This window comes from Pseudorca crassidens, chromosome 9 (genome assembly GCF_039906515.1).
Source record: "Pseudorca crassidens isolate mPseCra1 chromosome 9, mPseCra1.hap1, whole genome shotgun sequence".
Taxonomy (NCBI): domain Eukaryota; kingdom Metazoa; phylum Chordata; class Mammalia; order Artiodactyla; family Delphinidae; genus Pseudorca; species Pseudorca crassidens.
This window is the reverse complement of record NC_090304.1, coordinates 94,773,856-94,798,334: the sequence shown is the minus strand read 5'-3', so window position 1 is coordinate 94,798,334 and position 24,479 is coordinate 94,773,856. Positions and strand designations below refer to the sequence as shown.

Genomic DNA, 24,479 nt, shown 5'->3' with positions numbered 1-24,479 from the left:
GGACCACATTCTGAATATCAGGGACATAGAAGATGTGAGAAGATATCCCAAAGAAGAGGAGAAAGAGAATGGAGCAGAAGATAAAATGTCTGAAAACTTTTCAAGGCTGTGAAAGACATCAAGCCCAAATGCACGAAGCTCTACAACCCTCACAGGCAATAACTTAAAGAAATCCACACCTAGGCTTATCATAATAGAGCTGCTAAAAAACAAAGAGAAAAATCTTAAAAGCAACTGGAGTATAAAAAGGCCACTTACCTTCAAAGGAGCAAAAATTAGATTGTCAGCTAACTTATCAGAAACAATGGAAGCCAGAAAACAATACAATGCTATATTTAAAGTATGTATGAAAAAATAGTTATCAATCTGTAATTTTTATACCTAGCAAAAATATTTTTCAAGATTAAGATGAAATAAAGACATTTTCAGACAAAAAAAAAACTGAGAGAATTTATCATCAACCTACCTGCCCTGGAAGAAATACTAAAGTGTATTCTTTCACTAGAAGGAAAATGATCCCAGGTGGAAACTCAGTGATGTAGGAAGGAAAGAAGAGCAATTAACAGTGAACATATGGGTAAATCAAAATCGATATTGATTGCGTAAAATGGTGATCATGTCATCGTCTTGAAGGGGGATCTAAAATATATACAGAATTAAAATATACAACAGTGGCATGTAAATTGAGAGAAGGTAAATGCAAGTTCTAAGTCCTTGCATTGTCTGAGAAGAAAAGTGCCAATTAATAATGTTAGACTTTGGTAAGGCAAAGATTCACATTGTAATCTAAGAGTAATTAAAGACTGTAAAACTAACAGAGAGGGGGAAATAGAGTGTTTTTAATACTCAATCCAAAAGAAGGCACAAAGGAGAAAACAATAGGTGGGACAAATAGAAAGTATTTAGTAAGATGGGATATTTAAACCCAAATATATCAGTAATAGCATTAAAGATAAATTGACTAAATTCTCCAGCTAAAAGATAAAGATTGCCAGATTGGCTAGCAATGAAACAAAACCCAAATATGTGCTGTTTATAGGAGACATCTAAAACATAATGGTGTAGAAAAGTTAAGCATGAAAAGATGGAAAAAGATAGACATACCATGCAAAACTAAGAGAAAACCAGAATATTAATATCAGACATAGTATGCTTTAAGGCAAAAACTCATTCTTAGAAGGACACTTTGTTATGGTAAAAGACTTAATTTACTAGGCAAATAAAGCAGTTCTAAATTTTTATGAACTTAATAACCTTGAAATATATAAAACAAAAACCAACAGCACTACCTGTAGTGTTGGGATAAATAGATAAATCTATAATCGTAGTGGGAGATTTCAACATATTTCTCTCAATAACTGATAAGAAAAAAAAGGTATGCAATGACAGAGAAGTTGAACACTGCAAATTGTCCCAGTGGCCATCCATAGACCCCCTTGCATCCCGAAACTGCAGAGACCCCTAACAGAGGTAAATGGCAAGGCTATAGCAGTGAAGAAGGACAGAGTTAAGGATGATTGTGAGCTTCTGGGTTCAGGTCCCTGGACGGATGATGCTGCTGTTTTTAATTATTGTATTTAACCTAGAATTGTTGACCACTTATTAGATTTAAAAAATTGAAGTAGGTGCTAAAAGCTGAGAGTCACGGGAGGGAATGCAAAAATACTAGTTGTTACAATCTATTGAGTGTCTTCTGTGTGTTAGGCACTGTGCCTAATTATTTTAATTAGCACTAATTCTCACTACAGACCTTTAATGTGGTTGTTATGTCCCTATAGATGGGGAAACTGAGGCTCAGAAAGGTAAAATAAGTTGAATAGGATACCATCACAATCTTCAAAGGAGCATAAAAGCTCCCAGGAGGGAAGGCAAGTCACAACAATACAAGGGAAAGATGAAGAAGGAGACTGTGGGCTGCAAACAGGATGCTTCCAGTCTCCCAGGCAGAGCCCTGGGGTCCCAGCCAGGCCAGGCAGGCTCAGACATAGGAGCAAGGGGAGGTCAGAATCCATACAGATTGGATCCACTTAGGATGGATTTCTCAGCCAATTCTAAAGAGAAAGAGAAAAGGGCCTAGCCAGACCCCCAAGGGCAGTGCCCTGAGCACATGACAGGAAACACAGTCACCCACTGGCTGACCACTGACCCTTGACCCTCGGGAGGAGGCCTGCTCTGTGAGTCTCTAGAGTCCCCAGCCTCAAGGAGCTCACAGGGCAAAAAGCAAATTGACCTGTATATTTGTTTGGCCTAAGTACAAGCTTCATTAGTAGGGTCATTGGGATCAAGATGAATTCCTTATGGGTTCTGTTTCTTTCTCGTGTTTCTTAAGTCCTTGGTTCTGGCCAAACAGTTCTGAAACTGGCCACTCCCAGTGCTTCCATCTCAGAGACTTTGTTACAAGCCCCTAATAATCACCACCTGTTTGCCATGCTAGAACCTCCTCCTTTAAACCACAGCTCAGAGATGCCTCCTTCAGGAAGCGCTCCCAGATTGATCTGCCTCACTCTCCCCACCCTGTCATTCTTTCCCAAAGGCTTTGCTCCTCCTTTCTCTAAACTGACCCGACCTTCCCCTGCTCAGTTCCAGGTCCCCCCGCTGGCATCAAAGCTGTCCCTTCATCCGCTAGCAGTGTGGTTGTGTCATGGCTCCCCCCAACCAAGCCCAACGGGGTGATCCGCAAGTACACCATCTTCTGCTTCAGCCCCGGGTCTGGCCAGCCGGTAAGTGGGCCCAGGGCCAAATGATGAGCAGGACAGGAGAAAGAGAAAGTACCTGTAGATCAGCTGGCTTCTGAGCCAAACCCTGGGGCTGCTTATATCTGTGCTGCTTCTTGGATTCATGCATAAGTATGGGCACTGGTCACCCAAGAGTGGCTAAAGCCTTACCCCAGTCCATCTTGGGTCAGTCCTCTGTTCCAGGGGCTGCAAGATTATCACAAGCCCTGGAAGCTCCTTTGAGTCAGGGGTCACGTTCAAGCAGGTGGGAGGACAGGGCCTCGGCTCTTCTGGTCTGGCTGACCAAGGAAGCTCCTAGCAGATCCCAGAGCTCTGGACTGGGGACTCGCTGGCCCACGGCCTTTGGAAATGAATCAACTTTTCAGTATGATCAGTCCTGGCTTGGAGGGCTGCTGGAGCTCTACCCTGAGTGGCCCCCCTCAGCATGGCGCCAGTTGAAGAGAGAGGAGAAGGTGGGGACAGATGGGGGAAGGCAAGGGCATCTCTCTCTGGGCCAGGGTCTGGGCCTAGCCTAGGGGAGAGGACTGAGAGATAGCTCTATCTGCCTAAACCTGGGAGCAAAGTGGGCAGCCCCCAGGCTGGGGCACAGTGCGGGGGGCTAACCCCTGCCCTCTACTGAGGGCTGCTAAGGGGGAGGAGAGGATGAGGGCAGGTGCCGTGGGATATGCATCCGTATCCCATAATAGGCATCCTTCCCTCTGCCTCTTTCCTTATCTCCAGCCACTCAACCAGAGTTCTGCTGGGTGACTGCTCTGCACACCTCTTATAGTTACAAGAGCAGGTGCAAAGACACCTGCCCTTGGGGCGCTTCCAGTCTAGTGGGAAAAGCAGAGGGGTGCTCCCTGGGGAGGCGTGAGTACTATCAAGGGATGTGCTCAGGACCGGGGAGAGCAGGGAGCAGCAGGAAGCCAGCTTCTCCCTCCATCAGCAACTTGTGATGTGACAGCAGCCCCAGCACCTGCAGATGAGCTTCCGGCAGCCCGGAAAGCTACCCTGAAATTGCTCGGTAACTGTGTCATCATCTCATCCTCTGTTCTCTGCTTTCCTGTGGTCTTTCTGAATTACCTCTGAGCCCTAGGTGGCCCCGCGCCTCACCAGTTAGGCCAGAGTTCTATTACCAGAGGGGAAGCCCAGAAATGTCTTTGCAATGACTCCGTCCCCTCCTCTCCATCCTCATAGCCACTACGTCACATGCAGAAAAGTACATATATGATGACTATACAACTCCATGAATTTTCACACATCCAAGTATGCAGAAGGGGGGATTCCCAGAGCAGGGAACAGGACAACACCCCAGAAGGTCACCACCCTCCCCCTGCAGGCGTAACCACCATCCTGACTTCAGAGTAGCATTGCCTCTTTTTGTACTTTATATTACACACACACACACACACACACACACACACACACACACCATTTGCCTAGCTTCTTTGACCCAACATTATTTTGAGTTTGTGAATTTCATCCATATTGTTCTGTGTGGTTAGAGATCACTCACTGTCACTTCTGTATAGTTTTCAATTACGTGTGTGTATCACAATTTATTTATCCATTGTGTTATCCGTTGATAGGCATTTGGGTAGTTTTCCGTTTGGAGCTATTACAGATGGTGCTGCTGTGAAAACTCTTGTCCGTGTCTCTTGGTGCTCTTGTGTATGCGTTCCTGTTGGGCCTATGAGAGGAACTGCTGGATCACGGGGTCTGCAGGTGTTAGGTTGAGAACACCCTGCCATTGTTGGGGGGTTGCACCAATTTTCCAATCAACATCTTCAGCCACGTCTTCTGCCCCTTTTGCCCCCTCCTCCTGCCCCTCCCCCCCACACACGTCCTAGGCTCTTGTTACACTCGGCTTGTCACCATCTGGACAGCCGCTCTGCCTTTCACCCCCCAGCCCTCTGCCCCCGCTGATCCTACCGCCCATGGCGTGTTCCTCATCCTCTAGCACACGCTGAATGCATTCGCTGACAGTTAGCTGCTCACTCACCTGTCTCCCGTACTGGTCTGAGGGGCCCTGTGAGGACAAGGGCAGCATCTATCTATTCATCTTTGGGTCCCCAGCTGTGGAACATGGTGCCTGGAACATCATCGTCACAGAATACGTGTTTGATGAATGAATTACTAGCAACCTGGCAATTGTAAAGCCTTAGACGTTGGGCAAGTTTCCCTTCATAAGTTGATGAGAGGGTGGGAACTCATTCTCCAGCTTGGGTTTGTATGGTCATTACTTCCTCTGATAATGAAGTCTTTCAAAGGGATTTGTATCTGGAAATGCAGCCTCCTCATTAACTCAGGCTCCAGGATGCCCAGTCAACTGGCTGGGGACACATGTCCCAGGCTCCGGAGCAGAGTGCCTGGTCCCCATGCCCTCCTCCTGCTGCTGGAGACCTGGGGACCCTCCCTCCTTCCTCTTCATGCCCCGAGCATGGAGGAACCTCCTCTCCCCTGGGGAGATTTCCCATCAGACATTGTCACATGGTGGGTGGGGCAGGTGTGCTAGTGTGATGAGAACTGCAGTTCAGCCATGTTGCAAGGCAGGGACTGGGCTGAACGAGGGACCAGGGGACCTAACCACCACGTGTGATTGTGTAATATGATTGCTTTGCAGAAATATATTCCAGATTCCAAACAACTGCATCACAAATTCATTTATGAAAGAGCTCCAGGAGTGAGGGCACACTCGTGGACGTGTGATGGTGCAAGACTGTGGGAGTGAGTGTGGGGTGAGAGGCAAATGCACGTGAGTCTGTGTGTGTACATACTGGAGTGTATGAACTTGTGTGTGCGGAATCCTCAGAATAGATGAGGGAAACTACATATGGTGCAGGATCCCAGGAATTACACCCTAGGGCTGGCCACAGCTGCATTGAGTCCTGTTAGAAATTTTACCAAACAATTTAATACACTTGTTGTTTTTCTCTGATTATCAAAATAATACAATTTTATTGTAGAAAATTCTGTAAATATATAAAATATAGAGAGGAAAGTAAAAATTACTTGTAATCTCATTCCCTAAAGATAAACATTGGCAACATTTTGGTGTATAATCTTCCAGTCTTTGATCTGTACATATACCATGGTTTTGTTTTGGTTTTTTTACAAAATTAAAATAAAATTTTACACAATTGATATAATCTGCATTTTTCATGTAACATATGAAGGGACTTTCCCACACCATCGAATATTCTTCTTTGTGGGATTTTAGTTCCCCAACCAGGGATTGAACCCAGGCCCTTGGCAGTGAGAACGCAGATCCTAACCACTTTACCACCAGGGAATTCCCATGACATCAAGTATTCTTTTAAAATATTATCTGTATGTACATAATCTATTTAGCCAGTCCCCCAATTATTCTATATTTAATGTTTTTAATTTTTCACCATTATAATGTTTCATTGAGAGTTCTTCATAAAAGTTTGTATGTACACGTTTTATTTTTTTCTTAGGTTAAATTTCTATAGGAATTCCTGGGTCACAAAGAGTATGAATATTCTTAAGGTTTGCATACATGTTTGCAAATTACTCGTCAGAAATTTTGCACCAATTTATACTTCTTATACAGCATTATAAGTAGTATATACTTCTTCCTTGTGCCCATATTAATCCAAGGTGTTATATATTTTTCTTTTTTTGACAGTTGGGATTTTTTAAAAAAGAGGTCTTGTTTTAAGTTATATTTCTTGGATTACTAGTTAGGTTGATTAGTGCTATGTGTTTTCTGGCAGTTTTTTTCATCTTTGGGTAATTGTCAATTCATGTCCTTTGTCCATTTTTTATTTGGGTGTATTGTGGTTTTCTTCTTATTGATTTGTAAGTGCTCTTTACGTATTAAGGATAATAACCATTTTTGATCATATATGTTTCAAGTATTTGCTTGCCTTTGATTCTAGTTTTTATTATACCATAGGTTTTCTTTTTGTATAATTTAAATTTATAAATCATTTTTGATTTTTGCCTTTATTTTTGTTATTAGGACAGATAAATTTTAACCTATAGTTTCTTCTTTCATAGTTTTACCTTTTTTTAACCTTTGATTCACTGGGACTTTATTTGGGAGTAGAGTTGTTTATTTCTGAAAGTGATTTCAGGACATTCTTGGGGAATCCAGGTTAAAAGAAGGCACCCAGGATCTGGGTAATATGCTAATGCCTTCAGGGGGAAGCCAAAGCATTCCTGCCCTGTGTAGACACAAATGTACATTCAGGTACACACTGACACACACAAGCAAGTACACTCAACTTTTCTCTACACATGCATACACACACACACCTCCACCCTCACAGAAAAATGTGCCAGGAGAAGACCATTTCCACTTTTACGAAAGACTTGCACACCCCTTGCCTCATATGTGCCTCACTGTAACCACACAGGGTAGGCCGAGCTGTATTGCTTTCTCAGTGTGCAGGAGAGAAAACTGAGGCCCCAGAAACCATGGGAGACACTGTGGATCATATAGCAAGTGAGGCAAGCAGGTATCAAAGCCACTGCCCTGCCCTGCCTCGTGCTCAGATATGACCTGCAGATACCCACACGGTCCCCCAGTGCTGCAGCCTGAGAGGACTTCCCAACTACTAGGGCTCAGGGTGGCTTTCAGGGACCTCCTGGATTCAAGGCCAGATCTCCACAGGGGAGGCAGGAGGAGGAGTTTGCCAGGGAGCTCTGTGTGTGTTGTGGGGATGCCTGTACCTTCTCCCGAGCATCTCCCTGCAGACAGTCTGGGGCCAAAAAGGATGTTTTCTCCTATTATAAGTCACTGGGCCCCTCAGCCCTCCCATGGCGGACAGAGAATGTCCTTCTGTGACCCCATATCTGTCTGGAGGTCTGTCCCTCAGCACGTGCGTGAATGTGTCTACATGTCCGTGTGCGTGTGAGCGTGTGCATGTAGGCGGTGTGTGCAGGATCCCGTGACTGCAGAGATAACTAATTATTAGCTCCCTCTGGCCTTGGGGGCCCCCCATCTGTTCCGGGGCTGCTCCCCCTCCCTAGACTTCCTCCCTGATGTCAAAGAGGCCCTGGTGTCCTGCTTTCCCTTCCCCACAGCTGACCAAAAAATAAAATAAAATGAAAGTCAGCCCCATCCCGCCTGCACCAGGAAAGGGGCTGACAGGAGGTCTGCAAACTAGCGCTTATCAAAAGCTCCTTCTCAAATTCATTTCAATATCTGAGCCTCTGGTTTCCAAGACAACGTAATCTTTTCATCAAAGCAACTGGTAAAACCACTGGGATCCGATATTGTTTTGTTGGCAACTTGTCAAAACTGTCATTTGGTTAAAAAAATTTTATAGATTTATATAACCTACAAATATATATATGGTGATCTATACCACTAATCATCATTAATAAAGTACTGCCCCCTGAAGGTTTCTTAGTTCCCTCTCCCACCCCTTCCTCCCCCAGAGGTGGGGGGGAGGGGGGAGGAATGAAGGAGCAGTCATTAGACAGCAGGGCTGGGAGGTGACTCTGAGTGGGGACAGGCTGGGGGAGCCTGTCTACAGCCCTAATAAGGCAAATGTAGTAATTTAGCTTCTTCCCAGAGACTCCCATTACTCAGGGTTTTCCTGAGACCCTCCCTCCCCGCTTCTCCCTTCTCCTCCATCTCTCACTCAGAACACTCACATTTCCTGGCCTGGAGCCACAGTGGCCAGCGCCTAGATCAGTCCAAGAGGTAAACTGAGGCTGACCCAGCAACACACCAGAGCAGGCCCGTCAGCTCCCAGGGCCGAGCCCCGTGCCAAGTCCAGGGCAAACTCTGTTCACTGTGGCTCCAAAACCAGAAAGGGCGGACTAGGCAGGATCCTGCCTCCCCGGCCCCCAACCCGGCCATCACCTCCTCTGAGCCCAGGGCCCCCAGCAAGGCTGGAGGCGGAGGTGGAGGCCCAGGGGACTTCGGTCTCAGCATGCGTTCGCCTCTGCCCTCTGCCCCGCAGGCTCCCAGCGAGTATGAGACGAGTCCGGAGCAGCTCTTCTACCGGATCGCCCACCTAAACCGAGGACAGCAATACCTGCTGTGGGTGGCTGCTGTCACCTCTGCCGGCCGGGGCAACGGCAGCGAGAAGGTGACCATCGAGCCTGCTGGCAAGGGTGAGCAGCCTGGGACTGCGGCAGAGGGCAGAAGCCGCCCCCGCCTAGAATTCCGGTTCTCCCCCGGGAGGGGATGTCTTCCCTCCACCCTGTCGGTGACCTGGCTGTAAGGGGCTGGCCGGCCGCCCGCCTCCCTCCTGCATGCACCAAGACCGGGCCTCTGCTGCCCCCTGACTCCCAGAAAGCCTCACAACAGGCTCGAGGCAGCACCGCTAGCCAGGGGCGCTGGGCGTAATGCACCCTGGTCCCCAGCTCCCAACTCCAGCCCAGCTCAGCTCCTCCAGAGGGGACTGAGGCGGGGTACACCGCTTCCACGGCGCAGAGAGCTGCCAAGACGGCCCCCTCCTTCCAAAGCCGGGACACCTCAGGCAGGGGTGACCCCACTGATCGGTGGTTCCTTCAGCCCACAGACATTTACAGGGGGCATGCCAAAGGAGACTGTGGGCTAGATGGGGCACGCAGGGTGAATAAGACCATGTCTACTCTCGGGGGTGCCCCGCTGAACCCCTGGCCTGGGCATAAGTGTGGCATGGGGGCACGTGTACCCCCACTTTACAGGGAATGACAGTTCTGAGGCCTCAGCCCAAGATCGAGACAGAGGCCACCTCGCGGAGCTGCCGGGCCGCCTGCCCTGCGCTAACCCTGGGGCATGGGACTTAGCCACACAGGCCCGAGACTTCCAGCCTCTACTCTGACCCTGGGCTTCCCTGGGCCCTCCCTCGTCCCACAGCCACCTGTCACTGTAGCCCTGGGGCCCCAGGACCAGGGCTCGGGTAGTTGGTGCCTGCCTCAGCCCAGCCGCCCTCCAGGGGTGACCAGCTTCCTTTGGCTGAGACCCGAGAGGCGCCTGCCCTCCCTGGCCTCAGGGTCAGCGGGCACTGAACGGAGGGCCCGCAGCTGCCCTGCCAGCGGGGGCTGTCATCCCATTTTCCAGTGGACACTCTGAGGCCGGGGTGGCACGGTCTGCAAAGACAGCTGAGAGTGGTGGGCTAGCGTTTCTGGCTCCAAGTCAGGGCTCTTTCCACACGGCCTCAGGTGTCTAACCTCCCCTGGCCCCGCCTCCCAGAGGGGCTACCCAGCCCTTCTTCTGCACTTGTCTCCTCCAGGAGGGAAGGGGCCCAGGGCCTCCGCTCCTCCCAGGACAGCTGGCGCTGGCCCAGAGCGTGGTCTGAGAGCCTGGGTGTCTTGGCTGAAGGCCGGCCCCTTCCCCTGTGGAAATCAAATGGAACATGTTCCCAGAGGGCTTCGTACTTCTTCGAATGTGGACATCACGCACGTCTGTCCTCACAGCAGCCCTGGGAGGTGGAGGGACAGGAGCCAGTCCCAGCCACAGGGCAGAACTGGGTCTAGAACGGGATCTCTAGAGCCCCTGGCACCATCCCTGAGGCCCCCAACACTTCTCTCTGCCCGCGATGGAGGCTGTCTTCGCTGGGCCCCTCTGTCCAGTCCACGTCTTTCTGGCCCCCGGCGGTCCTCCCCAGGCAGCTGCCCTCAGGGGAGAGGAACCTCCATTCCCTGCACCCAAACCTCTAAGCATTGCTTCCTCAGCCACCTTACATCTTCCCTCTCCCCAAGAAGGGTCCCGTGGCTCAGTGGGGCTGACTGTGTCCCCCCGAAGCACGTGGTTGCTTGGTTAATTTAACACTTTCAACCCTGGGCCTGGAGATCTCCAGGGTGCCCGACACGACTACCTTCTCGCTGGGCCCTTGGCATCTCTGCCTCCCTTTGCTTTCCGTGATGCCGCCTGTGCGTCAGGGTCCTCAGGGCGCTCCTGTCTCACCGGGGACATGCCTTCCTCCTCTGCGCCTGCATGTTGGGGACCCCAGGGCTCGGCCACTCCTCTGTCAATCTGCAGTCCCCCTCCTGGTGACCTCAGTCAGTCTGCTGCTGAGTGCACATCAGTGCGGTCCAGTCATCTCTCTCATGCTCCAAAACATTTATATCCACCTGCTTCCCAGCTACGCCCGTGGGCGTCCCCTAGGTTTAGCATGAGCAGAATCTTCCCGGCTCTCCCACCTACCCTGCTCCTCCTCCTGTGGGCCTCAACTCCACGAGGGCACCAGCACCCATCTGGTTGTCCCAGCTGGGATCCTGGAAGTCACTCTCACCTCCCAAACTAGGGAGACTCCACGTCCTGGCATGTCTTCCCTTGAGCCCCTAGTCTGTTCTCCACCACCCAGTATCACCTCTCGCCTGCACTCCAGCCACCGTCTTGTCCCTGGTCTTCATCCTGCGAGATCACCTCCACCATGGGCTTCCCTGGTGGCGCAGTGGTTGAGAGTCCGCCTGCCAATGCAGGAGACACGGGTTCGTGCCCTGGTCCGGGAAGATCCCACGTGCCGCGGAGCGGCTGGGCCCGTGAGCCATGGCCGCTGAGCCTGCGCGTCCGGAGCCTGTGCTCCGCAGCGGGAGAGGCCACAACAGTGAGAGGCCCGCGTACCGCAAAAAAAAAAAAAAAAAAATCACCTCCACCAAACCATCCTCTGCAAGCAGCCAGGGATTTATCTAAAACTCTGCTTTGAACATACCACTACTTACTTGTAAGCCTCCTCGTGACCTCAAGGGGAAGCCCAGCCTCCTTGAGGTGGCAGCAGAGCCCTGCTCGCTCTCCTCCTGCCTCCTGCTCACCGCTCTGGCCCCGGCTCTGCTGCCCCCTCTTCACTCACCCTGGGCTTTGGTCGCCCCAAAGGATCCTCCCACCCATCATGTGTTTCAGGCCCCCGTGCCTCTACTCAGTGCCGTTCCCCCTTCCGACATGCCTTTCCTTCTCTGTGTGGTGAATTCCTTCTTAGCCTTCAAGTTTCAAGTCAAAGCCGCCAATTCCAGAAGCCGCCCCTGGCCTTCGCCTCCACCACCACTGCATTGCCGGAGTTCATTCCTCCTTCTTTCTGCTCCTAGGGTTATTTGTCTCTACCCCTACCATAGTATTCTTCACCCTAATGATTTTTTTAAGTATCTGCCTCCCTCTTGGTTGGCGAGCAACTTGAGGACAGGGAATAGATCTGATTCATTTTGTGGCCCCTCAAAGCCTCCTGTGATACCTGGCCCAAACAGGTATTTGATAAACGCTTGTCGTATCAATGACTCGCATCTGAAATTTCCTGGACTCTCCCCACACCCCAAGCCCAAGGTAGCGGTCAGGTAGGGGAAAGAGGACTTGAATTGTAAATTCAGGAGCCCTGAGAAAGGGGAGCCAGTGCGGTGCTGGTGGTAAAAGTGGGGTGTCTCTCATCCTTTCCTTCCTGTAGCCCCAGCAAAGATCATATCCTTTGGGGGCACTGTGACAACACCCTGGATGAGAGATGTCCGGCTGCCTTGCAATTCGGTGGGAGACCCAGCCCCTGCCGTGAAGTGGACCAAGGACAGGTGTGTGCTGGACCCCGCAGGGATAGGTGACCCCCAGGGATGGGCACAGCAGAAAAGCCATGAAGAGAACCAATGTCCCTCCCTTCCAGCGACTCAGTCACCTCCAGCCCTGCAGGGGCCCAGCCAGGTACGCGGCTACCACTCTCACACGCAGGCCTGACCTCCCTGGCTCCCCTCTGTCGGCTGCCAAGGATATCCCTTCCCTGGGTGATGGAAGAGGCCAAGATTCCTGGATATGCCCGGGAAGCACTGAGTAACAGCCCAAGAATCCAGGGTCCCCGAGCCAGCCCCCTACTGCTCCCAGCTCCAACTGCCTGCAGACCTGGGGGAGGCCCCCGGAGGAGGGGATGCCTGCTATAACCCATCCCCCACCCCCGCAGCGAAGACTCGGCCATCCCCGTGTCCATGGATGGGCACTGGCTCATCCACGCCAATGGCACGTTGCTACTGCGTGCAGTGAAGGCTGAGGACTCGGGCTACTACACCTGCACAGCCACCAACACTGGGGGCTTCGACACCATCATCGTCAACCTTCTGGTGCAAGGTGAGACGCTGCGAGGCGGGTGGGGCTCCGGTGCCAACAGGGATGGAGGAATTCCATCGCGTGAGAGAGAGGGTTGTCGAACGGAAGAAGACCCGCCACTGGGGAGACCGACCCTTGGTGGATCAGAGGGTCCCCGTGGAAGCGGGGGCAGGAGGGCTAGAGAGGAGAATGAGCAAGTGTGAGGGTGGCACCGAGAGGGTGGGACAGCCAGCCCCTCGCCCTCAACCCACCCAATGTCAGAGATTAACCCTCTGGTGCGGGCTGGTGGCTCTCCCCTCACAGTTCCCCCGGACCAACCCCGCCTAACTGTCTCCAAAACCTCCGCTTCGTCCATCACCCTGACCTGGATTCCAGGTGACAATGGGGGCAGCTCCATCCGAGGTGAGAGGGGTCTGGATGAGGAGGGGGGAGGCAGGGGAAGGAATTCTGGGCCCAGGGGCAGAAGAAGGGCTTCGCTCACTCCCCCTGCTTGTCCTCATAATGCTTGGGAAATAATGGGGGGGGGGGCGATTCAGACCACAGGGAAGTTACCCAAGTGCCCCGGAAAATATACCAGCCTAGACGTCTGGGCTTTCCAACACCCACCTTCCTTGCCACTGGTGAGCTGTGCGAGCCTGAGGCAGTCTGTTTTCTTGGGAAGCCTGTCTTCTTCTCCGGGCCTTAGTTTCCACATCTGTAACAGTAGACGAATGTTCTAGGTAGTGCCTCTCCACCTTAAACATGCATGTGAATCACCAGGGGATCTTGTCAGAGCACAGATTCTGGTTCAGGGGGTCTGGAGCGGAGGCTGAGAATTTGCACGTCTAACAAGCTCCCAAGTGGTGCTGATGCTTCGGGGCCAGGGGACCAAATATGGAGAAGCAGGGTCTAAACAGGACCCCTTGTAAGCCTCACAGCTCCGGTTTCTGCTCCCCTCCCCACCTTGGCTTCTCAACCCTAACACAAGCGCTGACAGGAGAGAGCCCTACGACTCACCCAAGGGCCTTTCCGTTTTGCATCGAATTTGCATCCACCCCCTCCCAGTGGCCAAAGCACCCCCTGCCCCCTGCGGCGCCCAGCCCCATGATGCCTGTTGGGGTACCCCAGGCCCCGCCCTGCCCAACCTGAGCCAGGCAAACCTCCCGGGCAGGCTTCGTGCTGCAGTACTCGGTGGACAACAGCGAGGAGTGGAAGGATGTGTTCGTCAGCTCGAGCGAGCGGTCCTTCAGGCTGGACAGCCTCAAGTGCGGCACCTGGTACAAGGTGAAGCTGGCGGCCAAGAACAGCGTGGGCTCCGGGCGCATCAGTGAGATCATCGAGGCCAAGACCCATGGGCGGGGTAAGGCCCAGGGCGGGTGGAAGGCTGCTGGGGTAGGGAAGGAGGGCACAGGGGAGCATGGAGACTCAAGGGGAGACTCCACCTAGTTCCCATCACCGCAGCATCAGATGAGTCACGGTAGCAGAAACTGGCCCCGCTTCCCTGCGGTGGGATGGCAGATGGGTGGCTCACCTCTTCCTCTTTCCTGCATGTGTCTTCCTCCTTGGCCAGGCCCTTCTCTCCTTGTCCTTCTCTCCCTCCTCTTCTTCCTCCCCCTCTGTCCCCTGGAGCATCCCTACTCCCATCTGCGCCTCCCACCGATCCCCCGTAGCCACTGTGGTCCCAGCTGCCCAGGGAACTCTTTCCCAGTCTCTCTAACCTCTCTCTCCCTCTGGCCCCCCAGAGCCCTCCTTCAGCAAAGAGCAGCACCTCTTCACCCACATCAACTCCACACACGCTCGGCTTAACCTGCAGGGCTGGAGCAACGGGGGCTGCCCCATCACAGCCATCGTGCTGGAGTACCGGCCCAAGGGCACCTGGGCCTGGCAGGGCCTGCGCGCCAACAGGTCCGGGGAGGTGTTTCTGACCGAGCTGCGAGAGGCCACGTGGTACGAGCTGCGCATGAGGGCTTGCAACAGCGCTGGCTGCGGCAACGAGACCGCCCAGTTCGCCACCCTGGACTACGATGGCAGTGAGTCGGAAAGGGTGGGCAGGGCTGGAGCAAGGTGCTGCCAGGGAAGCTGGCAGAGAGGCAGACATGTAAAGAGATGGGCACGCATATAGAAAAGAGGCAGGACTATAGTCAGGGACAAAGGCGGACAGGTGAATAAGCAAGCAAAGGACAGGCCAAGGAACAGCAGACGGGTAGACAGGTAAGTGGGTAGATATACCTGTGACCAACACACATGGATAGGCAGACAAGCAGGTCAGTAACGCTAAAGACAGAGGGCCCTTGAAGGTGCAACCCTTGCTCTCCATTGCTTCAAAGAGATGAGAGGGGGCTTCCCTGGTGGTTCAGTGGTTGAGCCGATGCAGGGGACACGGGTTCGTGCCCCGGTCCGGGAAGATCCCACATGCCGCGGAGCGGCTGGGCCCGTGAGCCATGGCCGCTGGGCCTGCGCGTCCGGAGCCTGTGCTCCGCAACGGGAGAGGCCACAACAGTGAGAGGCCCGCGTACCGCAAAAAAAAAAAAAAGAGATGAGAGGGAGGTAAAGATGCAGTTGCGGTCCTGCCCTATAAGAACCCTCTGCTCAGATGGTACATTAGCCAAGACAGGGTAGCCTGTGCTGCAGTAACAAGTACACACTAAAAGCTTCATGGCTTGATCCAATAAAGATTTGTTTCTCGCTCTCATAACACCTTGTGAGGGTTGGCTGGCCACCATCTTTAGCTATGCCATCTTGAACATGTAGCTTCCGTGGTCACCAACGAGAGAGGGAGGAAAAAGAAACAGCAGTTCCTAACTGCCCTGGCCAGGAGGTGATACTCATCATTTCTAGTCGCACTCTGTTGTCCAGAACTAGTAACATGGCTCTAACCTAACTGCCAGGAAGTCTGGGGAATGTAGATGAGCACACGGATGTTTGGTGAGTACTAACTGGTATCTGCCACATAGGGGCACCTCACACTCATGCACACACATGCAGTTAAGCACATAGAGGGCTGAATTCATAGGGACCAGCTGTCACAAGCTAAATTGAGTCTACCTATGTGTTAAGGAAACAGAATAAAAGTGGTATCGGAAGGGGATGGGCTCAAACAAGGAAGGCTTCATGAAGGAGATGACTTTTAAGTGAGGTTTTGAAACAAGCAAGCCTCGGGGCTTGGCAGAAGGCTATGTCAGCAGGAGAACTCAACATTGCCTCCTTGCAGCCCCCAAGGTTAGCAGATTTCGCCCACGGGATGGGGAGCAGGGAGAGAATGCAGGGTGTTTAGTGGCTTTTGCCTCCATCTGGGGAAGAGAGCACAGGATCCCACTTCCCTGACTTTTCTCTCCTACGGTCCTCACCATCCCCCTCCACCTTACCAGCTGGATGTGGGAATCTAAGTTCAGCGTTCTAGAAATGAACACTGAACTCCAACAAGCAGAGTAGACTATCTCTGAGAGACTTTAGGAAAATTCTAAAAGGAAGTCATTAATATCATATGCAGTATAAAAACTACACAACTGTTCATGGCTGTCTTGATGGGACCAGAATTAGGGGGAGCAGAGGGGAGAGTTGGGGCTCTGCACCAGGAAGTAGAGATCAGAGTGAGACCAAAGGCAGCAAAGGAGGTCCAAGGGCTACCTTGCCCATGAGACTCTGCATAACACTCAACTCATAAGGGACAACTGACTCCCTTCTTCACCCCTGTTCAGGCACCATCCCACCCATCAAGTCTGCACAAGGCGAGGGGGACGATGTGAAGAAGCTGTTCACCATTGGCTGCCCGGTCATCCTGGCCACCCTGGGGGTGGCACTGCTCTTCATCGTTCGCAAGAAGAGGAAAGAGAAGCGGCTGAAGCGACTCCGAGGTGGGCGAGTTTCCTATGGGCTTCCTGGGAGGGACTGCTGACCCTCAGCCACGCTGGCCACTTTCCACTGGCTCACAGCACCATCTGGACAAGGGAGAGTGCCCGTGTCCCCTTGAAGGGAGAGCTGCCACTCCAGCCTTCTGAAACCCCTTAGTTGTTCACTGCTTCCTCCTCTATGCCCCCAGGACTTTGTGCCTGCCCTCACCAGGGCTGACTTTTAGAGGTACACAGTGGTAAAACCATATTGCTTGTTAAAATATTTAAACATTTCCATGTTGATTGGTAAATAGATGTTGCTCCCTTCTACCCTGGGTGTTCCATTCTCTCATATAGGATCCCCGAGACTTTCCTAGGACCCAGCCACTAAAGAGTAGACCTCCAAGTGGCCTCTAGGACTTTGCTCTGGTTTGACTGAGCTGTTTCCATGCCTTGTCAGGTGCTAAATATTTTTAATATCATCCCCTGTCCCAACACCTGCTACCATAGTCTGGCATGAATGGGTCTGATTTACCTTGATTTCCCCAGGACCCACTAGTTGCTTAATAAATGTCTGTTCACACATCTGGAAAATATTTATTGAGTATCTGCTGTATTGTAGATACTGCCAGACATTGGAGGTGTAAAGATGAATGAAGAAGGAACAACCCATGCCCTTACAGAATTCACAGCCAAGGCACAATAATACCACAGAAGAGGGAATGACTAAGGCTGCCTAGGGTGTTTGTTTAGGAGTTGGGTAGAAGAAAGGATGGTTCAGTGGGTGGTTAATGGTTGTTAAATGGATGGATGGTTGGACGGATGGATGGAAGATTGGATGGTTGATGGATTGATAGTTAAATCGATAGTTGGTTGGATCAATGGAAGGATGGATGGATGGATGGATGGATGGGTGGATACTTGGATGGACAGATGGATGATAAGATGGATAGATGGTTGTATGAATGGATGATTGGATGAATGGTTGAATAGATGAATGGATAATTAGATGAATGGTTGAACAGATGGTTGTACAGATGATTAGATGGTTGGATGGGTTGACGGTTGAATGGAGGAATGGTTGGATCAGTGGATGGCTGGCTGGCTGGCTGGATGGATGAGTAGTTGAATGAATGCATGATGTATGGGTGGGATGGAGTGACAGGTGGAGAGATCAATAATGAATGGATGGATGAGTGGGTAGATAGATGGTTGAATTCGTTCATGAAGCTAGATTTGATCTAACAGATCATTCTCAGTTATCAGAGGTCTAGTGGATTACCTGGGTCCTTTGCTTCTCCTCTCTTATCAATTCCTAACCTGACAGTCCTGAACCTATTCAAGGCTCCTCTGAGACAAAGCAGTGACCCTCAAATCCATCCATGGACTTTTTTGGGACAGATGTCCTAGAGAAGGAAATGAAACTTCTTGGTTGATGTCATCTGGAGATACCCATTGACCCCCTCTACTTCATTCCCCACTCTCTCCTCTCCCCAACAGATAACTGAGGATAGACCTACCACTGATGCCCATTTCCAGACTGCTATGATGTTTTGTTTGATTAGAGTTGATTCAGGAAGCTGATGGAGCACTTTACATACCCTTTGCTTTGGGGAGGATCTCCCTATTAGATAAAAATCTGAGGAAAGGAAAGCAGAACTGAGCCAAATCCCGAACTGGGAGCAGTGAGACCTTATGTTTTGGACTGTCTCAGAACTCCTTATATTTCTTCCCAGGAGACAAGCCCTGGCCGCATTTTAGGAAGTTCTCCCACCTTGTTCCCCATGCCTCTTCCAATTCTCGTCCTTCTCAGACTCCATTCTCACTCAGTCCCCTCTCTCTACTGTTTTGCAGATGCAAAGAGTTTGGCAGAAATGTTAATAAGGTGGGTGTCACATAGCTGCTTCCTCTCTCCTCCCCTCCCCCTTCCTCCCTTCAGGGTACAGGTTTCTAAGACCCCACTGTCCTGCAAAACCCCTCCCCCAACCCGTTATGGCTGCTGAGTCACCCTCCTCCAACCCTTCTCTCCACAGCAAGAACAACCGAAGCTTTGACACCCCCGTGAAGGGGCCACCCCAGGGCCCACGGCTACACATTGACATCCCCAGGGTCCAGCTACTCATCGAGGACAAGGAGGGCATCAAGCAGCTGGGTGAGTGACAGGTGCCATGAGCTCTCTGTCCTGCTGAGTGTGCTTCCCCAGGCCACATCCCACGAAGGGCAACCACCAGTCCTCACACAGTGCCCAGGGTTCCAGAAGCAGCCCCGTCAACAACTCAGCAACCTAGGAACTCGCTGCAGCTTCTCTCAAGGACTAGGTTTCCTCCTCCATTGATGGGAAGACTTGACCTGACCTTTCTTGGTCTCATTGTTGGATAAAGACAAAGAGAAATTTGGGGAGCAAAGATGGTGCCCAAAGGGAAGGACTGCTGCTGATTGCACTTCTTCCCCCAGGAGATGACAAGGCCACCATCCCTGTGACCGATGCTGAGTTCAGCCAAGCTGTCAACCCTCAGAGTTTCTGCACCGGTGTCTCCTTGCACCACCCAGCCCTCATCCAGAGCACAGGACCCCTCATCGACATGTCTGACATCCGGCCAGGCACCAGTATGCATTATCCCTGGGGAGACAGCCCTCCTCCCACATGGGGTTTCGTGGGCACAGCATAAGACAAAAGTGACATTTTTTAAAAAAAAAAGGAGGGAGGAGCACTATGGAAGAAGGGAAAGAGCACTGGAATTAGAGTCTAGAGACCTTGATTATAGACTCACTAGCTATGGCCTTGGGCATGTCACTAACCTTATCTCTCTGGGCCTCAGTTTCCTTACCTAGAAGTTTTGAGAGGGTTAGTTGTTCTTTCTCTCCAAGGGCCTTCTGCATCTTCCACTGTGACTCTGGACATAAGCATAGAATACATCCAGGACTGTAGGGAATGAATGGACAGTCATGAGGCAGCAGGAGATGAGGTGACATTCTTCCCAGGCTGAAGGAAAAGACAGGGTGGCCCGGGAGGACTAGGACGCCGCCCAGTGCCCGACACTGCCGCTCTCCTTCTCCACAGATAGCTCTGTGGTCAGGAAAGGCAGCTCACTCAGCTTTCCCAGGGGAGCTTCTGTGGCTGCTTCTGCCTCCTCCCTTGCTCCTGCTGCCCTTTCTGGTAAATGCCAGCTGTCCAAGCCTGAATGCCTGCAGCTGGAGGGTACTAGCTCTTGCTTCCTCTGTGCAGATCCAGTGTCCAGGAAGAATGTAAAGTCAGCCCACAGCACCCGGAACCGGTACTCAAGCCAGTGGACTCTGACCAAGTGCCAGGCCTCCACACCCGCCCGCACCCTCACCTCCGACTGGCGCACTGTGGGCTCCCAGCATGGTGTCACTGTCACCGAGAGTGACAGCTACAGTGCCAGCCTCTCCCAGGACACAGGTAAGCCCAAGGACCTGCCTTCATTCTGCTCACTGTCCTCCAGCTCCCCCATTATCCATCTCCACCTTTGGTTTTCCCAGCTGTTGGAGTCCAAGGCACAGGTCAGTTTCATTTCCAGCTGGTCACTGACTCACTGTGTGCCTATGACAAAAACCCTTGACCTAGCAGAGCTCTGCTTGGTCAAGGATTTCATTTTGTTCTCCCAAAAGATAACAGAGAAAATGGTACACATGATGTTTGCTGGAGAAAAGGCTAAGTGTTGCTCAGAGGATGATGCTTATTTTCAAGAATGAAAGATGTTCTGCCCTTCATTAGGCAGCACATCAAATATCCCACTTCTGCCACCACCACTACCTTCACAGGCGGAGAGCAGGATCTTGTGAGCCTGCTCCACTCCATAGTCAGGCTTTCAGATGGCTGCTGGGCTTATGGGTAGGGGAACTGCTCAGTCTGATCTCATTTACACCCTTTCCCCATAAACCCACTTTATTTTTTATCGAGATATAACTGACGTATAACCTTTAGTTTCAGGTGTACATCATAATGATCTGATATTTGTAATATATTGCAAAATGATCACCACAGTAAGTCTAGTTAACATCCATCACCATGTATAGTTACAATATTTTTTCTTATAATGAGAACTTTAAAGAACTACTCTCTTAGCAACTTCCAAATATTCAACACAGTGTTATTAACTATAGTTATCATGCTGTACATTACACCCCCATGACTCATTTATAACCGGAAGTTTGTACCTTTTGACCACCCTCACCCATTTTGCCCAACTCCCACCCCCCACCTTTGGCCACCACCAATCTATTCTCTGTATCAGTGAGCTTGGGGGTTTTGTTTGTTGTTGTTGGGGGTTTTTTAGATTCCACATATAAGTGAGATCATACGGTGTTTGTCTTTCTCTGTCTGATTTGTTTCACTTAGCATGATGCCCTCAAGGTCCATCCATATCTTCCCAAATGGCAAGATTTCCTTTTTTATGGCTGAGCAATATCTCATTTTGTGTGTGTGTGTGTGTGTGTGTGTGCATGTGTGTGTGTGTGTATATATATATATATATATCACATATTCTTTATTTACTCATCCACCGATGGACATACAGGTGCTTCCATGTCTTGGCTATTGTAAATAATGCTGCAATGAATATGGGGGGTGCCACTCATTTCCCCTCAACTCTGTGCCTTCCGTCTCCCCAGACAAAGGACGGAACAGCATGGTGTCCACCGAGAGCGCCTCTTCCACCTACGAGGAGCTGGCCCGGGCCTACGAGCATGCCAAGCTGGAGGAACAACTGCAGCACGCCAAGTTTGAGATCACCGAATGCTTCATCTCCGACAGCTCCTCTGACCAGATGACCACAGGCACCAACGAGAACGCTGACAGCATGACATCCATGAGCACACCCTCAGAGCCTGGCATCTGCCGCTTCACCGCCTCCCCACCCAAGCCCCAGGATGCCGACCGGGGCAAAAATGTGGCTGTGCCCATCCCTCACCGGGCCAACAAGAGTGAGCGCTCAGACCACCTCCCTTGCTGTGTCCCCTGCCCCCAAACCCCACGAGCCCTGGCTAGACCTAGCCCTAACTGCACCTGGGTCCTGCCAGCCCAGCACGGCTCCTTGGCAGGCGGGGGGTAGTGCAAAGAACAAGGACTTGGGAGCAAGCAGATCAGGGCGCACATCCTGGCTTAACCTCTTAATACTGCTGTGACCTTGGGCAAGTCCTTTAACCTCTCTGGCCTTAATTTTCTCATTTGTAAAATGCAACTGACAGCATATACTTTGCATTGTTGTAAGGATCATTAGAAATGATATACGTGCCTGGCACATAGTAGGTTCTCATTAAGTAGTGATCATTCCCTTAATCTGAAGCTATGCCAGGATGGAAAGAGACTGCTTATGGGGTCAGCTGCCCAATGGCCATTGGTCTCAATACTGTTTGAACTTAATCTAAACCCAAAGGAGCAATCCTGGCAGTTCAGCCCGTGGTGGCCAAACCTCATGGTGGGCAATGACCTAGCCTGACTGGGAACCATCTGACTCCAGGGGCCTGGCCAGAGCATATGTCCTTTGGGGTCAGCAGGGCAGGTCTAGGATAACCAGGGAGACGGGGGCAGGGAAGCCCCCCAGCAGACATTAGGGCCACGGGGTGCAAGGCCCAGGCTGTCAAAGTAGGCAATCTGGTCTGCTCAGCACTGGCCTTGCTAAGTGGCCGTGCTGACCTAGGGGCTCAGGGTCATCTAGAGAAGAGCCTGGGGTAACAGAAATTACAAAGACTTAGGAGACAAGCAGCCCTGAATGACTTCCCCTCCCTGTGTAGCTGTGTGAATTTGGGCAAATTACTTAATCTCTCTGAACCTCAGTTTCCTCACTTGCAAAATGCAGGCAGGTATTAACCTATGCAGGGGGCTGTGGGGACTAAACGAGATGACCTAAGGAAAGTGCCTGGCACAGTGGACGGGAGAGAGGCACGTGCACAGGCGAGGGTGCTCGCAGGGCAGAGGGATCAGCATGTGAGGGTCCTAGAAGCTTGTCCCGAGGAGGCACTTTAAGAAATTAGGAACATTCTGCCTGGAGAAGAGGAGACGAAGGAGAGGAACGGGGAAATGTAGCTGACTTCAGATGTCTGAAAGGCTGCGGTGAGAAAGAGGGGAAAGCCTTGTTCTGGGGGTCCTCAGAGCACAGAATCGGGCTGAACGTGGGGAAGTGACAGGGAGTGACATTCCTCTCCTCCTCGGAGTAAAGAAAAGCTTTCTAGGGAATTCCCTGGCGGTCCAGTGGTTGAGACTTGGCGCTTTCACTGCCGTGGACCTGGGTTCGATCCCTGGTCGGGGAACTAAGATCCCGCAAGCCACGCGACATGGCCAAAAAAAAAAAAAAAAAAGCTTTCTAACAGCCAGAGCTCTTAGGACATCCCTGTTTAGAAATGAGCTCTTCACCAGCTGAAGCTGATCGGCTATAGTGATCAATTAACAATGGGTATCAATTTACTGAGCATTGCCGTGCGCCAGCCACTGTACTAAGCGCTTTCCTTACTTTATCTCATTCCCTCCTCACCGTATTCCTGTAGGGAAATATGATTATCCCCATTTCATAGATAAGAAAACTGAGGCTCAGAGAGGCCAAGTAACTCATCTTTCCTCGACTCTTTACTGCCTGTCTGGTGGAGGGACTCCTATGCCAGGTCAGGGAGAAGACTGAGGGGTAGGGGTGGGGAAACAAGCTGGTCGCTGGTTCCAAGAGGCCTCTGGCGCTAACACACCCTGCTTCCTCCATTCCAGGTGACTACTGTAACCTGCCCCTCTACGCCAAGTCAGAGGCTTTCTTCCGAAAGGCAGACGGGCGGGAGCCCTGCCCCGTGGTCCCGCCCCGCGAGGCCTCCATCAGGAACCTGGCTCGAACCTACCAGCCCCAGGCTCGCCACCTGACCCTGGACCCTGCCAGCAAGCCCTTGGGCCTCCCGCACCAGGGGGCCGCCGCCACAGCCACCTTACCTCAGAGGACTCTGGCCATGCCAGCTCCCCCAGCTGGCACGGCGCCCCCGGCACCCGGTCCCACCCCTGCTGAGCCCCCGGCTGCCCCCAGTGCCGCCCCTCCGGCCCCCAGCACTGAGCCTCCGCGGGCCGGGGGCCCACACACCAAAATGGGGGGCTCCAGGGACTCACTTCTCGAGATGAGCACATCAGGGGTAGGGAGGTCTCAGAAGCAGGGAGCCGGGGCCTACTCCAAATCCTACACCCTGGTGTAGGGACACAACCAGAAGAGTGGCCCTCCGCCTGGACCTGTCTGCACCTCCAGCCGTCACACACCAGCTGGGCTGATTTCCTGCATTATTTATATTAAATTGACAGATGAAAACCGACCAACAAGGGAAAGACAACCCCCAAGTCATGAACGCTTGTACATAGAACTCTTTTGTACAAATGAAACTATTTTCTTCTTCTCCATGAAGCCAGGGCACAAAGAATTTGACAGTGCAAGTCAAATTCCCCACCCCACAAAATATGTGTGGAGAGATATATACATATATAGAGAGAGAGGAACACATCGACAAGCTATATATCTATATATTTCTCTCACCTTATTTTGAGACAGAGGCACAAAGGCTCAGCAATTTTTCCCTCCTACTCACCCTCCCTCCAATCTAGGTGGTTTTGACAAAGACCAAAATCCCAACTCAGAGACACTGCATGCGATTTTACTGTTCCAAGAAATCCAGGAGTTGCTTCAATTTGCAGATGCTTATGTGTTGATACCTTTTTCTATGAAAAAAGACCCAGCGCCGTGTGCAATAAAGGTTATGTTTCTACATGGTGGCTTTTTTCCCATTTGGCAAGGGCCAGTGGGGAGGCAGGGAGGAGAGGCCCCTGTACCAGGCCGTCTGTCTCTCAGGGAGAGACTTCGAGAAGCCCAGTTTTAGCTCAGCACGTTAAACTTTTAAAAAGGCTTTCCATTAGCCAAGCTGCCTCCTTGAGCACTTCTGTGCTGGGCCCTAGAGGGGACCAGCTGTGTGTCTTTGAGCGAGCTCCTAAAC

The 24,479-nt window shown here is 51.5% G+C and overlaps 1 protein-coding gene across 1 annotated transcript in view; it reads left to right on the top strand.

Moving 5' to 3' along the window:
• The window catches only part of DSCAML1 (DS cell adhesion molecule like 1), a 341,881-nt gene extending 317,627 nt beyond the window's left edge, over nt 1-24,254 (top strand). The window contains exons 20-33 of the mRNA XM_067751153.1: nt 2,581-2,720; nt 8,660-8,813; nt 12,062-12,179; nt 12,560-12,723; nt 13,006-13,104; nt 13,853-14,041; nt 14,424-14,711; nt 16,380-16,535; nt 18,366-18,396; nt 18,545-18,663; nt 18,966-19,118; nt 19,738-19,932; nt 21,144-21,455; nt 23,227-24,254. Of these exons, the coding sequence (XP_067607254.1) occupies nt 2,581-2,720; nt 8,660-8,813; nt 12,062-12,179; nt 12,560-12,723; nt 13,006-13,104; nt 13,853-14,041; nt 14,424-14,711; nt 16,380-16,535; nt 18,366-18,396; nt 18,545-18,663; nt 18,966-19,118; nt 19,738-19,932; nt 21,144-21,455; nt 23,227-23,693 (2,585 nt within the window). The 3' untranslated portion in view covers nt 23,694-24,254. The remainder of the gene's footprint in view (nt 1-2,580; nt 2,721-8,659; nt 8,814-12,061; nt 12,180-12,559; nt 12,724-13,005; nt 13,105-13,852; nt 14,042-14,423; nt 14,712-16,379; nt 16,536-18,365; nt 18,397-18,544; nt 18,664-18,965; nt 19,119-19,737; nt 19,933-21,143; nt 21,456-23,226) is intronic.
• Nucleotides 24,255-24,479: the final 225 nt, after the last annotated feature.